This window comes from Caretta caretta, chromosome 3 (genome assembly GCF_965140235.1).
Source record: "Caretta caretta isolate rCarCar2 chromosome 3, rCarCar1.hap1, whole genome shotgun sequence".
Taxonomy (NCBI): Eukaryota; Metazoa; Chordata; order Testudines; family Cheloniidae; genus Caretta; species Caretta caretta.
Genome location: NC_134208.1, coordinates 95,878,719 through 95,894,235, shown reverse-complemented (window position 1 = coordinate 95,894,235; position 15,517 = coordinate 95,878,719). Strand labels below are relative to the sequence as shown.

The following is a 15,517-nucleotide window of genomic DNA, read 5'->3' as shown; positions in this document are numbered from 1 at the left end:
CATTAAGTGGTTCGCCGAGACCCTCTGCAATTTTCAAGTGGTCCACAAAAAAAAAAAAAGTTTGAGAACCACTTTTTTAATCCACTTCCCTGTCCTCTCCCTGCAAATCCTCCCCATCCCTTGTCTGAAAGGCTGCCAATTACCACCTCCAAAATGCTGTCAAAATTCTCTTTTATCTTGGTCTTTTCTGGCAGGCACACATCCAGGATTTACATACTGTGGAACAAGCTCTAGTCTAGAAGAATCAGGTTCACCAACACCAACAGGACTAACGCTCCAAAGTGGCAGTTGACATCTGTTTCTATGTAAGACTGACACCCAGTGGCCTCTCTCCTCAAATTCCCGGATACGCATTTCCCATCCCCCATCAACTCTCCTTAATTCCTTCACATCACTCCATTTTACATTTTTGTACCTTCTTCCTAGGGCAAAAAGAGCAACATAGAGTTCAATTTTACCACCTCATCATCCCTAGAGACTGTGGGTCTCCCTAAATGTTTTCACCTTCTTTGTCAGGAGCCAGGAATAGCACCTACTGCAAATATTTACATCCCCTGCCCCTCATAGAGCTCTTGGAAGGGTGGAAAAAGGATGAATACAAATGCTGAACTTCTCTGCAGAGCAGGAGCCAGACAGCATCAATGTGTTCAGCAGCCTTCTCCTACTTCTTGCATTTCAAAGCAGGTGTAGAGCAGGAATTGTGACTGCACATATCAGTGCATTCTGAGTCTAGTCTGCAGGAAGTCTCCTAAGTGGAGTGGAAGAGACTGAGCTGCTGTGTGTGGTCCAGGATGAGGAAGAGATTGATCAACAATTTCCCAGGCCCCTTGGTTAGGTGGAGCCCCAGACATCTATACTGCCTTTCCCCACTGATGGCTCTGCTAAAAACACATTCACATCTCCATCATGTCACTTCTGAATGCTGACAATCCTCTAATATCTGCTCTCTAAACTTCAGCCATACTATTCTTTCCTGCAATATTACCTTAACCACCTTCTCTGTCTGCCTCTACCATCTCCCATTTCAATTAAAATATCTCCCAAGACCTGACAGTGTATTCACCTGTTCCCCAGTATGCCAGTTTTGGCTTCCTATTGCTCTCTCTCTCTCTCTCTCTCTCTGCTTCTTGTGATTCTCCAGAGTTCAAGGTCACTCATTCACTTGTTGTGTCACATCCCTCTGAGACACTAACTTATTTCTTTAAATCTCACCTTCCGTTTTCTTTAACTTGTGATTCACTGTCTCTAGAAAATGTGTGATACCCTTTATTAAGCATGTTATATAAAATTAAAATGCATTAGTGTTGTAGAAGCAAGAAATATTACAGATACTGATATGACTGAGCAGTAGGGATGATGCAGGGTACGTTCACAGAAGATGGCTGTCCTTAGCCTTGCATATTCAATTGGCAGTCTGAGTTTTATCGACTCCTACCCACACCTCTGGAAATAAGCAAACTTCATTGCTACCATCCCCAGGCCCAGAAGACTGTTGCCTTACTCCTTACTGTGCTCTCCTGGAACTGGGAACTGAGCACCCACCTTCTGATTCTTCACTGGAAATTCCCTCCATCTCCTAGCTTCAATGGAATACATGGTATGGACCCATGAAAACCATGATGGGCAAGAATCAGTCTACTCCCATCCTCAGATACACTCACTCCAAACAGAGCAGCAGCCGATGTGAAACATGCATTATACCACTACATTCAGGTGACAGGCTGACTGGTCTCCTAGCAACTTTGTGATAGCTGGGGCAACTTCTAATTCCTAGTGGGATTTCTTAGTAACAGCACTAAGGTGGAAGTGGTCTCTATGCAGCTGCTGCAGTGACAGAGGGAGAGTTTCCCTTTGTTAGATGTCTTTTGGGACAATCAGGCTACTTACTGCCCACCCCTGTCCAACTGCAGGGGTGCAGCAGCATCAGGCACCTGCTCTATGTGTGGGAACACATACTTCAGTTCTAGATGAGGGATGCCAGGTCACAGGGCCCTTTACAACAAAGAGTAAAGTCGGGGACAGCTCTAAGAGAGGGCATATGGGAAGATGAATAGGAAAGAGTGATAGGAATGGAATCAGCCCAGGAGTTTAAAGTGTAATTTATTTCTAGAATTTGAATTCATTCTGATTTCAGGTATAGTCCTGGTTCTAGCAGAAAACGGTGCCTTGTCCTATTGAAGCGGCCCTTTTAAATATAAGCCTCTATTTTCTGGCATTTTCGGAATAAATTCTTTGTGCTTAAACTTCTTAGAGTGGTTTTGAGCCCAAAGGTAATATTTTTTTAAAAGCAAAAATTTGATAAAATCCCATTTCCCCTTTTAATGTTTCCAGGTGTGAAAGTGGGTGTTTTCTTTTCTTCAGAGCTGACTGAAAATGTAAATCATAAGAATTTTAAAAATAAGTGTTGGGTTCTTTCTATTTGTCTTATGGTTTCTTAGCTTGAAAACAGGACCTGAGTGCACCCTAAAAGCTTTCTCCCCCACAACCATAATAAGGACTAGAAACTGACTTTCTCAGAAAAGGAAAGCTGTGATTCTCACACAATCACAGGATTGCAGAAGGTGAGACTTGATGAAAAACTCAAGTATAATATTTACACACACAGACACACACTTTCCATATATATAAGATGTTTGCAGTGTTGTAGTGTTGTTGCAGCTGTGTAGATCTCAGGATAGAGACACAAGGTGTGGGAGGTAACATTTTATTGGACCAACTTCTGTTGGTGAAAGAGACAAGCTTTTGAGCTTACACAGAGCTCTTCTTCAGACCCAAAGCTTCTCTCTCGCCAACAGAAGTTGTTCCAATAAAAAAGGATTACCTCTCCACCTTGTTCCTCTAATATCCTGGGACCAACATGGCTACAACACTACTGCATATATACAGAAGCACATTTTCACTCCTACACATACTAATATTCATTCATTAACATTAATACCATAGGACTAATCTGTGGCTCAGGGACTGCAAGGACATAAGGAGACCATCATGATCCCTTATCTCATTGGCCAGTTGCCCACATCTTGTGTAACAGTGTAGGAGGGGATGCCAGCTCTTCAGAGCCAGGTACAGACCCAACACAACTTACTCCTTTCCCTCCTTGGAGCAGCAAGGGGAGTTACAATCTCACTCTTGGGCTGAACCAGGAGCATCTCAACAATGCACTAACTCCAGAACAGGCTTATGGTAAAGCCACAGCTGACTCCATAGGGACCAATACAAATCAGACAAACAGGCGTATGCCTGAAGGCTGAATTACTGTTCATGATGAAACAGCAGCTTTGGGATTTCCTGATTTGCATTTGTGTCTGTGAAAAATCTACACTGTACTGTTGAATTAGTATTTTTTTTATTATGGATTTATTTTTAGATAAGGACATTCTGAGCAATGTTTTGAGCTTTAAACTTTTTATATCTTTCTTTTTTTAAAACAAAATGCTAAAAATGTAAATCTAAAACCTAGTTAAAATTGTAATGGGTTAGAGAGTCCAACAGAGTCTAATTTGTTAGTGTGTATGCAGAAAGGTTAAAGGGAGGATGGATGAAGGGGAAAAAAACAGGTCAACTCCTGAGATGCACATACTATCTTTTTTTACTTTTGTTTTATCACTTCCTTACCTCTCTCTCCTCACACACCCACAATACTGTGCATCACATGCATTATATTTTGGGGTAGGGGCATGGTCTTATTTGTAAGAAGCAGGCATATTTTTGCACTCTAAACAACATGAATTAATAAGAAATAGTCAATAAAAATTACAGTAATTCACTGATCAACAGGTAAAATCCAGTGTGTATAATCTTTTGTATTATCTATATCACCTCTTGTCATAAATATAAAGGGAAGGGTAACCACCTTTCTGTATACAGAACTATAAAATCCCTCCTGGCCAGAGGCAAAACCCCTTCACCTGTAAAGGGTTAAGAAGCTAAGATAACCTCGCTGGCACCTGACCAAAATGACCAATGAGGAGACAAGATACTTTCAAAGCTGGAGTGGCGGGGGGGAGGGGACGGGACCCAAAGAGTCTGTCTGTGTGTGTGTGATGCTTTTGCCGGGAACAGAACAGGAATGGAGTATTAGAACTTGTTAGTAAGTAATCTAGCTAGGAATGTGTTAGGTTTCCTTTTGTTTAAATGGCTGGTAAATAAGCTGTGCTGAATGGAATGTATATTCCTGTTTTTGTGTCTTTTTGTAACTTAAGATTTTGCCTAGAGGGATTCTCTGTGTTTTGAATCTGATTACCCTGTAAGGTATTTACCATCCTGATTTTACAGAGGTGATTCTTTTACTTTTTCTTTAATTAAAATTCTTCTTTTAAGATCCTGATTGCTTTTTCATTGTTCTTAAGATCCAAGCGCTTGGGTCTGTGTTCACCTATGCAAATTGGTGAGGATTTTTATCAATCCTTCCCCAGGAAAGGGGGTGCAGGGCTTGGGGGGAAGACATCGCCAAGTGGTCTCTTTCCCTGTTCTTTGTTTAATGCTTGGTGGTGGCAGCATAGGGTTCAAGGACAAGGCAAAGTTTGTACCTTGAGGAAGTTTTTAACCTAAACTGGTAAGAATAACCTTAGGGGGTCTTTCACGCATGTCCCCACATCTGTACCCTAGAGTTCAGAGTGGGGAAGGAACCTTGAACCTCTTCTTTGGGGATTCCAAAGTACTTTACAAATGTGAACTAATTAAGCTTTATGCTATATTCATATTTTCATATATGTTGTGAGATTATTGATTTTTCGTGGTGCTATTTAATTATGATAGGTGACGCATAACGATGTTACAGTTGTAAAATAAATACATATGCAGGTTAAACAAGGGTAAGATGTATATTTAATTCCTAAGCAAAAGGGTAAAGTTTGCACATCCACCTCTCCCATTTTTATGATGCTCAGAAAATAAAAACATAAATGATACTCACTCCTGTTATGTAGCGAGGTCTATACTGGATGGTTCCAAATAAGCCAAGTATGACTATAATAATGTGCACAAAATTTGCCAGGATTGGTGCCCACTGATAACCAAGGAAGTCAAATATCTGCCTCTCCAGCACACAAACCTAGGATTTAAAAGCATCAGAATGCATAGATTAGAACAGGCCAGAAAAACCAGATATGAAGACATGTTCCCTCCCCAAAACAAGAAAATTGCCCTAAGTTTAAAACTAGTTCACTCAGCAGTATAATGAAATGAGTTTGTGATGTTTCATCCTTTGGTTTTAGTGAAAGCAGCATTTCTCACTGACAGTCTACTGAGTTATATGCAGTTAGCTAAAATATTCATATGGGTGATTCTGCTGAGATACCAGACCCTGTTCACAGGGATGTTGTGTTTGCAGCAGAAACAGCACAAATCATCTTGTCATACACTGGCAAATGTTGTACTTCTACGGTGGTGCTGAAAGTCAGTGGTGGGTTTAATACTCGAGCTCAGCAAAATATTTTCAGCTGAAACTTTCAATGAAAAAAAATCATATTGGATCAACTGATTTGGTTAACTGATTTCCACAGCTGTGCGGATTTTGGCAAATTGTTTTAGTCAAAACATAAATGAATGATTTTTTTCCCCCTGGAAATGTTGAAGTGGTTCATTTAGACGCTATCAAAATGAAACATTTAATTTTTTCAGGATATATTCACAAGGGAGTGGCACCATTCACAAAAACTGAGGCGTTTGTGTTCACCACCCCTCTGTTCCCCCACCTGCGCAATATCCAGTTGGCTGGTGGTTCGAGCACTCACCCTTGATGTGGGAATCCCAGGTCTGAATCCCTGCTTTGGAGTGGGGACAGAAACCCAGGTCTCCCCCTTCCCAGGTCACTGCCCTAACCACCAGACTACTAGATATTCTAGGGTGGGACTCACTCAATCTCTCCTGCTGAAGCTGTTCCCATTTGGTATAAATAATTAAATATTAATTGGAGCATGGATCAGAACCTGGGAATGTCCCTCTCATGTGAGTGCTCTAACCACCAGGCTATAGAGTCTCTCTCTTTCTGATGCACTTGAATAGTCATTGGGCCAAAGTGGAACAGCTTCAACAGGGGACACTGAGGGAAGCCCACCCCAGAATAACCTATAGCCCAAGGGTTAGCCAAGAGAAGGGATTTGAACCTATCTCCCCCACATTCCCCAGGTGAACATCCTAACCACTTGGCTATGGGATAAAGGGGACACCACTGCCTCTGTTTTATGAATCTAGCTCTTCATTCCCTTTGCTTTTATTAATAGAAGGTTAAAAATGCCCAAATCTAAACAAAATAATCTTTTGACTCAAAACAAAGTTATTTTTTTCTATTTGCCCCTCCCCCCAGCACTACCAGCAAACTGAAAAATCAGTTATTTGCGCAGCTCTAGTTACAATATCTCACCTCAACATCTTTTCTCCCATCAGTAAGCCTCATCCTGCAATCTCCTTCCATCCCTCTTTCTCCTTCACAGCAGAACTGATTCATTCGGTTTCCCCCCTAATCTATCCGTTCTGCCACTGTAGTTCTCCCTACTCCCAAATACTTACTGCCTTCTGTTTAACTTGGCTATAGAGACTCGCTTCCTAGCTTACATTTTCCTCTCTCCGTACCCTCTGCCCCCACTTCTGCCCTGTCATGGAAGACTGTATCCTATTGTGCATACGCACAAAGGCGTTGAACTAAGGTGAGCACGCAACCTTCATTCTGGCATTTCCTAACTTGTGAGTGCTTGACTTTGCAAACTTGGCATTCTTTTAAAGTAGTTTGTTTGATGTTGGGTTTTTTATTTTTATATTATGCACAGATGCAAACTTTAAAAACTTTACCTTTACGCAAATCAAATATAAAATGCATCATTGGCAGGGAATAGCCCCACCAAACCGTAATAATGTCCCCACTGCTGTAAGTTACACAGCAAATGCGAATAGCTACACAATCTTCAAGATAGCTTCTTTTTTAGAAATATTTACATCATCATGTTAATCTCCAGCCAAGTTAGGGCAGTTGGTGACCCTTGCCAAACAAGAACATTTGAAGTAGATAGACCAGAGTAAGAAAAACTAAGCGTCAGTTTGGTTTAAATAGAAACACCTTTCAGAATTCTGCAGAATGTGTTAACTGGTGTAGTGACATTTCATTAACATGCAGCTCTATACACTGGTGCATGCTCAGAACTGCATATCCAAACAACACTGATAACATTAAATGAATCTTCTAGAGAAAAAAATTCCCTGACCAAGCCTATTTTACTAGACAATTCTTCTAGTGAGAATTCTGAGCAGACAGAAACTTTATTGAACCAGGATTTTTTCTTTTAAATCGGCTGCTCCTATATGAAGTTGCAACTCCACCCCACCCCAATCTGTTGGTGAATATTTACTCAGTTTATAAAATGCAGTGGATCAATTGTATTAGGTGTTTTTGTCATGAACACTTTTAGTTAATTTAAAAGTTAATATCTGTGTCTGAAATTAAGTGCTAGCTGAATAATTGATTTTAGTTCAATGCAATTCTTTAGGTGGTACAATTTATTAGAGGTATTTTCCTGTCCACGAAGGCATTCAAGAAGCAAAATACAACAAGACCTTGCTAAAAACTTACTAAATACATACATCACCATTAAAAGGACAGCATTTGCCCATTACTGCCACATAGTGATAACTGAGATACCACATTTCCCCCCAGTTTATAGGAGGAAAGTGTAATTATATGGTGTCTATGGACAAATGCTGTCCTCTTAGCCTGGAATTTTTAAAGGAATCAAAGGGAGTTGGGCATCCCAAACCCACTGAATTTCTCATGTTCCTTTTAAAATCCCAGATTTAATCATGACTACTGTAATTCTTCCTCTCTGAAGGCAAGTTAGCACTGTACAGTATATTAGATTGATAGCCCATCCTGACTTTTGCTTAGAATTTTGCTTAAGAGAGAGTCATAGACCAAGCTAGCCAACCACTGTTCTTAAATTATCCAGGATTCTCCAGGCCCGGTTCACAATATTATACATCACAGTTTCAGCAACACTACAGGTCAGAAGAATTCCCAAAGAAGCAAGACATATCATGCTAATTGCAATGGCAATGATGTGACTAAGAGACCAAGCTGTCTTGCAAGTTTCACAAAATCCCAATCCCCCTAAACCTCCAAATGCATCATTATAAAATTTGTTTAACTCTTAATGTATATAAATGAGATCCATCTGTGATGCTGTGCAGGTCTTTGTGAAATCCAGTAAGAGTATCAACAAAATACCTGCTATATCTAAAGCATTATTAACTGTCTAACAATTGGAAAATGTTCATTCATAACAGAGAGCTCTTATTTTCATCAGCTGAAAAAACAGTAAAATGAGAATGGCAAAGCAGTTGTAAAAAGAAAATAAACTGTGCAGACTTCTAGTAGAACAACTATGGGGGGGTCAGTCAGTTACAAAATATAGAGGGGATGAGGCAAATCATTCAAACAGTAGGAAATCACACAGATAAGTGTACCAATTATAGAAGAAAATAGCAGTACTGTAGTTAATTATAAAAAAAGTAGGGAACTTAATATTCCCACTGTAACTGTAAGGGTAAAAGAAAATCGCATCAACATATACCAAAGTTTTGGGGTTTTTTGTGACAGATCTAATAGTTCTGTCAAAAATTGCTTACAAGGCTATACAGACTGAGTAAGAGGAGATTCTATAGTAAATCTTCACTTAACATATTTTCATTCATTTCTCTTTCCATATTAACCCTGTCATTTTTCTAAGGCTATTCTATGACTGTTTTCTTTAAACTGGAAACCTGTGGATCACAAAGTTCAGAGATAAACTTGTGCCGTTATAATTGTGTGTGTCAGGATGCCATGAAGAAATTTTTGTTGTTGAATTCAGTTATAAAGATGGAGTCCTAAAATCATACAGTCATTAAAAATGAAATCTAACAATTCAAAGAGAAGAGCTCAAAAGTCCCTCAGCCAGCCCAGCAATTAGCAATTGCCAGCAGGAGAGAAAAAAACCTTTTGTAGTGATAATCAAGATGAACCATTTCCAATAGTTGACAAGAACCTGTGAGGAACATCTTGATTATCACTACAAAAGGTTTTTTCTCTCCTGCTGGCAATAGCTCACCTTAACTGATCACTCTCCTTATAGTGTGTAAGGTAACACCCATTGTTTCATGTTCCCTGTGTATATAAAATCGTCCTACTGTATTTTCCACTGCATACAACCGATGAAGTGGGCTGTAGCCCATGAAAGCTTATGTTCAAATAAATTTGTTAGTCTCTAAGGTACCACAAGTACTCCTGTTGTTTTTGTATTTTGGAGAGGTGCTGAGCACGACATGGGTGTGTGACTAGTGTCAGTGCTCACCACCTCTGAAAAATCAGCTCTCCTCTATTTAGGTGCCTAAAGATGGATTTTCGTTGTCTAAGTTGTGGCTGATGTGCTAAATAAATACAAATCTGACTGCTCTCATCTACTGTTAGCTTTAAAAAGTTTTTGCTTTGGACAAATATTAAGGTTACCTGATGGGATGAAACTTTATACACACTTTTTCCAGACACCCCAGATGAGTGTGCAGAACAGAACTGAAATAAATTAAAATGCAAAGTTTATTGCTTTGTTGAAAATACACTGATTGTTGTAAACTTAGAGCAAACATTTTCAAAGTCAGGAGCCTAAAGTTCGACATGCCTTTGTAACAGGAGCTGCAAGAGCACTGTGTTACCAGGCATTCAATTTTTAGAATGTTGGCCTTCATTTCTTCCCTTGGTGGTTTGCACAGTAAAAGCGTATTTTTTAAACAATTCTGGATGGTAAATGCAGATATAGGGCCTGATTTTCCAGTGTAACTCCATTGACTTCAGTGCAATTACCCCAGTGAAAAAACTGACGTAACAAAGAGAATCGAGCCTATATATATTTCAACTATATATAGTTGAAATAGTATGGGAAAAAGACCAGCTGCTGAAAGGAAGAGACCAGATTAAAAATAATAATAATTATAAAAGCAACAGAAGTTATGAACGCAGCTGGGCTTTTTCCCCCCCTAGTCTGGTCAGTCAAATTTTTAAATGAATTCCCTTGAGCCATGCTCATTCACTTTGCATTGACATTCAAGGGAGTAATTTTTAATAGCAGAAAAATTCATCTGAAGCTAATTTAAAGGGACAGACTAGAATCTGAAGAACCCAAAAATTTAGTTGGTCTGAGTTGGAGACAAAATGATTATAGACTCACCCAGTCAGGAAACAGAAACAATACCCATTAAATTAACCAACATCAAACACTCTAAAAAAAAAGGTTTGAGATCAATCCACAGAATTAAAAAACATGCTTAAAAAGTTAAATCACTTCAAGTTATTTATAAAAAAATTAGAAAATTGTGAGCTATTTGCAGATGTTTGATGAGCAGAACAAAAGGTTAAATTTGATACAAATTATTCATTGTGAACTATATGCACAGTTCTAACAACAAAGACTCCTGAGGAAATATGGACACAAGGGTACTCATAACAAGTTCTTGGGCTGGGTCCGAAGTTTTGAAGAAGCTGGTTACAAATACAGTTGATTCTAGAAATAATTAGCAAGAAATCCCTTTTTCTTTGCTGGCAGACTGCTTTGTAGGAAGCATGCCATAGGGATCCCTCAAGGAGATTACAGACACCCTAGCACTACGACTATTCCCTTTGACTTCATTGGGTGTAGGAATGTGTCCTTACTATAATTATGGTCAGAACATTTACTGTGTATGGCCCCGTTCCTGCATTCTGAAGCCAATGGGGCTTTCCATGGGCACAGCAGGCCACTTGCCTACAACAACTTGGAGGATATGGGCCTACAAATAGAACCCTATTATTCAACATATCTGCTCCTTGTGTGTGTTCAGAGTGTTAGCTGCTGACTCTCCTGAAAAAAGATAATTACAAAAATACCTTTAAAACACTAGTTTTGCCCTGCAAAAGAGATACTGCAAAGGGAGAATAAGCTGGATTCTTTTTAGGTTCACTTATATAATGAATGGAATTATTAGCTAAATTGCAACTGCCATCATTATTCCTGGTGAAATAAAACTAAGACTCTAGCTGGACTTTCAAACCCCAGGCTGCATTTGAGAGGACGGCACTTGGTCAAAACATCTTTTATAAACTGAGCAAGTTTGGTATGCAATTTTTATAGTTGTTTTTCATAGCATTACTCATAATTTAGAGGCATTTAAGGTTCTAATCCTGTAGAGGACTATGTGCAGACACACTTATCCACATGTGGAACCCCATGGACCCATAAAAAATTCCGGTCTTTTCAGTACATTATCAAAAGAATTGTTCCCCTGGATGAACTAATGGCATATGCAAAAAATAGAGAAAATTGCTGCCAATTTAGGATCAAAAGGTTTTACTCCCACCAGAAAACAACACAACACCAATATCCACAAAAATGTGAACAGTCCAGGCATTAAGAGGGAAAAAAAATGGAAAAGTCGCCAATTTTACACCTAGTAATTTCCCTTTTTTATTTCACATACAGCTATATTGCTTTTCAAAATTGTTCTTTTTATAATCCTGAAGAAAGCGTATTGCTACTTTTGTTTAAATGTGCAGCAGTGTTATTTAAATACATTTTTATCATCACTGTAATTAGTAGGGCTGTCCAGTGATTAAAAAATTAATCACAATTAATTGCACGATTAAAAAATTAATCGTGCAATTAATTGCCCTGTTAAACAACAGAGTACTATTTATTTTAAATATTTTTGGATGTTTACTACATTTTCAAATATATTAATTTCAATTACAACACAAAATACAAAAAGTTTCCGCATCAGAGTGCTGCTCTTTTAAGACTTCTAAAACCATGCTCCACACCTCGTCCCTCTCAGATTTTGGATGGCACTTCAGATTCTTAAACCTTGGGCTGAGTGCTGTAGCTATTTTTAGAAATCTTACCTCTGTACCTTCTTTGCATTTTGTCATATCTACTGTGAAAGTGTTCTTATAACGAACATGTGCTGGATCATCATCTGTGACTGCTATAACATGAAATATATGCAGAATGCGGGTAAAACAGAGTAGGAGACATATAATTCTCCCCATAAGGAGTATAGTCACAAATGTAATTGACGCATTATTTTTTTTAACGAGCATCATCAGCATGGAAGCATGTCCTGTGGAATGGTGGCCGAAGCATGGAGGGGCATACGAATGTTTAGTGTACGTGGCATGTAAATACCTTGCAATGCCGGCTACAAAAGTGCCATGCGAACACCTGTTCTCACTTTTAGGTGACATTGTAAATAAGAAGCAGGCAGCAGTATCTCCCATCAATGTAAACTAACTTGTTTGACTTAGTGATTGGCAGAATAAGAAGTAGGACTGAGCAGACTTGTAGGCTCTAAAGTTTTACACTGTTTTGTTTTTGAGTGAAGTTATGTAACCAAAAAAAATCTGCATTTGTAAGTTACACTTTCATGATAAAGAGATTGCGCTTCAGTACTTGTATGAGGTGAACTGAAAAATACTATTTCTTTTGTTTATTATTGTTACAGTGCATATATTTGTAATAAAAATAATATAAAGTGAGCACTGTGCACTTTGTATTCTGTGTTGTAATTGAAATCAATATTGAAAATATAGAAAAACAGAACAAAATTATTTGTGGAATGGTTTATTTGAAGGGTTAAAGTAGCTATGTTTTTCTGGCTGACACACAGTAACACAGACTCAGAGAAATACCACAAACATTCCAGTTTGGATCTCTGCAAGAAAATTTGAAGAGTCAACTCTATGGAAATCATGTTCTACCCAAGTTAACTATTGCATTGCTACAATTTGTAAGCTACAGGCTTATTATTCACAATATTACACTATACAGTATTTGATTTCCAAGCTATGCATGATTTCAGTAAGACATGCTTGTATTCTATAAGTTCTAGGAGATATAGATTAAATCAGCAAAGATACCATAAGTGGCTCAGACTCAAACTGATAAGTCACCTCAAGATAGGAAATTCATTTTATTCCTTAAAAATGAAAACATGTTATGAGGCAAAAATCCTGCTTTTTTGCCCAGAACAGGATTCAATCACTCAACAATGATAAACTAGGGGTTTTTTTAGGGGGCGGAGGAATTATTTAAAAGCAGACAAATGGAAAAAATATCTTGTTAAAACATATTAGACAAAAAGGACAGAATATACATCAAAAATACCTAAAATACTTGCTTAGATGCACACATTCATATTTTTCATCACACATTTCAACACAACACAACATTGACTGCAGAACAGTGTCTTTCCATCTGTGCTAATGATTTCCATTTTTAAGGACCCTTGGGCCAGATTTATAAAGGCATCTGGGCACTTAAAGAGGGAGATAGATACCTAGTGGGTTTTAAAAAGCACCTGAGTTAGGCACCTAACTCCCATCAACTTCCATGTAAGAGTGAGAGATATGAAGGTAAAAATCAATGTGGAATGGTATCAAAGGAATATATCAGGTGAAAATAGCCAGTCTCTAGACACGAAGGTGGTTTTACCTATATTCCCATACTAAGCTTACTCTAAGCTATTGCCAGAAAAATAGCTAAGCCATGCTGGAACTGATAAGCACATAGAGCTTACTGCTTTGCTCACTTTACTCACTCCACATCAAATTTGAATATGCAGAAGCCTGACTTCATCTGACCTTATAAAATTATTTTTAATATACTCCTGCTAGAATATTCATTATCATTACACACTGTGAAGTATTTACTAGATTTCAAGCCTTAGCGTTATCTATACACAGATCTTTCAACTTTGCTGACCACTTTGGTAGTGTAGAAGAGAGAGATGGGACATCAGTTATCTCCCAAAAAGTTTGCAACTGCTAAACTTTGCCTACTACCTGGACATGAAGCCATCAGCCCTTAGGGAACTCTATGTGGTACAGAACACTGCAGCACATCTCAGCAACGTGGCCTACAGAAAACAGACCTGTCCTTTGCTTTCTTCACTGGATCCCCACCGAACCATGAGTCAAGCACAAGATCTCAGGATTTATCTTCAAGGCATTCAATGGGCTGAGCCCAGCACATAAAAAAGATCACTTAAAGCACCAGGATGAATGCCAAAGTCAACAGCTCTGCTCCTCTGGCACAATGGAAATTTGGATCATTAAGATAAACCTCATCTGTGCAGGGTTCAGAGCTTCCTCAAGGGCCAGTCAATGTGGAATCAACTCCAACAGGAACTGTGGTCTAGAGCTTATCAGATGATGACAATTCTATTTTGCAGCAACTTTTATGATTTCAAAATTTGTTTTCATTTTGCACTGGGAAAAACCTCAAAACCTTTTGACTGATTTTGCAAATGTCACACACTCCATAAACTGGTAATTATGGTACTGGCCTGGGATGAGGGAGACCCAGGTTTAAGACCCTTCTCTGTCTCATTCAGATCAGATTTTTTTCATCACAGATCACTCCAAATCACACAGGGCAGGGACTTAAAGCTGTGTTTTTTTCCCACATCCCAAACCAGTCCTCCAATACAGAGTGAGTCTGACTCTCCTGGCCACTGTCTCTCTGAAGGTTTTTGGGTCAGAGAGAGAAAGTTCTGAGGAAACTACTGTATTTCAGAAACACATTTTCGCTTCAAAGCAACAGCCTATTTTGCCAAAATGAAATTTTGGTAATAATGTTCTGACCAACCAGAAGGTGATGAGGTTTATGGTGGTCTGTAGTACAGCTGTAGTGCAAGGTGAACTTCTTCAATCTGCCTTCTCTAATATAAACAGATAGCAACACATACATTAAAAAAAAAAGACACCCTAAACAAAACAAGAACCTGCACACACACAATTCTCCTGCTCTCCTGTTGGCATAATTACTCCACCTCCCTGAATGGCAGTAACTATATAAGCAGGAGAGCTTCTCCCGCTGACATAGCGCCATCCACACTGGCACTTAGGTCGGTGTAACTTATGTCACTCAGGAGGCTGGCTTTTTCCACATCCTTGAGTGACTTACATTATACTGAAGTAAGTGCTAGCGTGTACAAGCCCTTATGCTCATGTTACTCCATTAGTGTCAGTGATGTTACTCTGATTTACACCAAGATAAATGAGAGGAGAATCAGGCCCAACGTTCCACTAATTTAGGGCCTGATTCTGATGGTTGCTGAGCACACACAACTCCCACTAGTGCTGAGCACCCAGCTCTGCATCAGCTCATCATTGTTTACACACACATTCACTCAAGCACAGTGACAAACTCCAGGTAACCTAGTTTGAAGATTAAATCTTTGTAAAAAGCCAGCTATGGCAAGATGTATTTATCACTTTGGTTTTGCTGCTACACTTCATATAATAAAATACCACTAAAGTAGTAAAAAGAAAAAGAATGACACCTGTTTATTTAAATGTGCTATGGACAAAATAAGGGGCTGTCTAATATAGCTGCTTAGTTTATGCCACATTGTTGATCGTGTAAGTTTGTTGCTTCATAAAAGTATCAAGCCTATAGGATGAAGTAAACACTATAATGTCACAATTCATAGTTTCCCTATTGCATCTGCCTTCTAATCT

The 15,517-nt window shown here is 38.8% G+C and overlaps 1 protein-coding gene across 5 annotated transcripts in view; it reads right to left on the bottom strand.

Annotated features, from left to right (window-relative positions):
* The window catches only part of NKAIN2 (sodium/potassium transporting ATPase interacting 2), a 779,150-nt gene that overhangs the window by 432,500 nt on the left and 331,133 nt on the right, over positions 1-15,517 (bottom strand). For 3 of the 5 annotated variants that reach the window (XM_048844654.2, XM_048844656.2, XM_075126713.1), the window contains exon 2: positions 4,919-5,056. The exons of 1 other annotated variant lie outside the window; for it this stretch is intronic. In XM_048844654.2, coding sequence (XP_048700611.2) covers positions 4,919-5,056 — 138 coding nt within the window. Of the gene's footprint in view, positions 1-4,918; positions 5,057-15,517 lie in introns of those variants that run through there. One more of the 5 variants, XM_048844655.2, reaches the window with a different exon arrangement.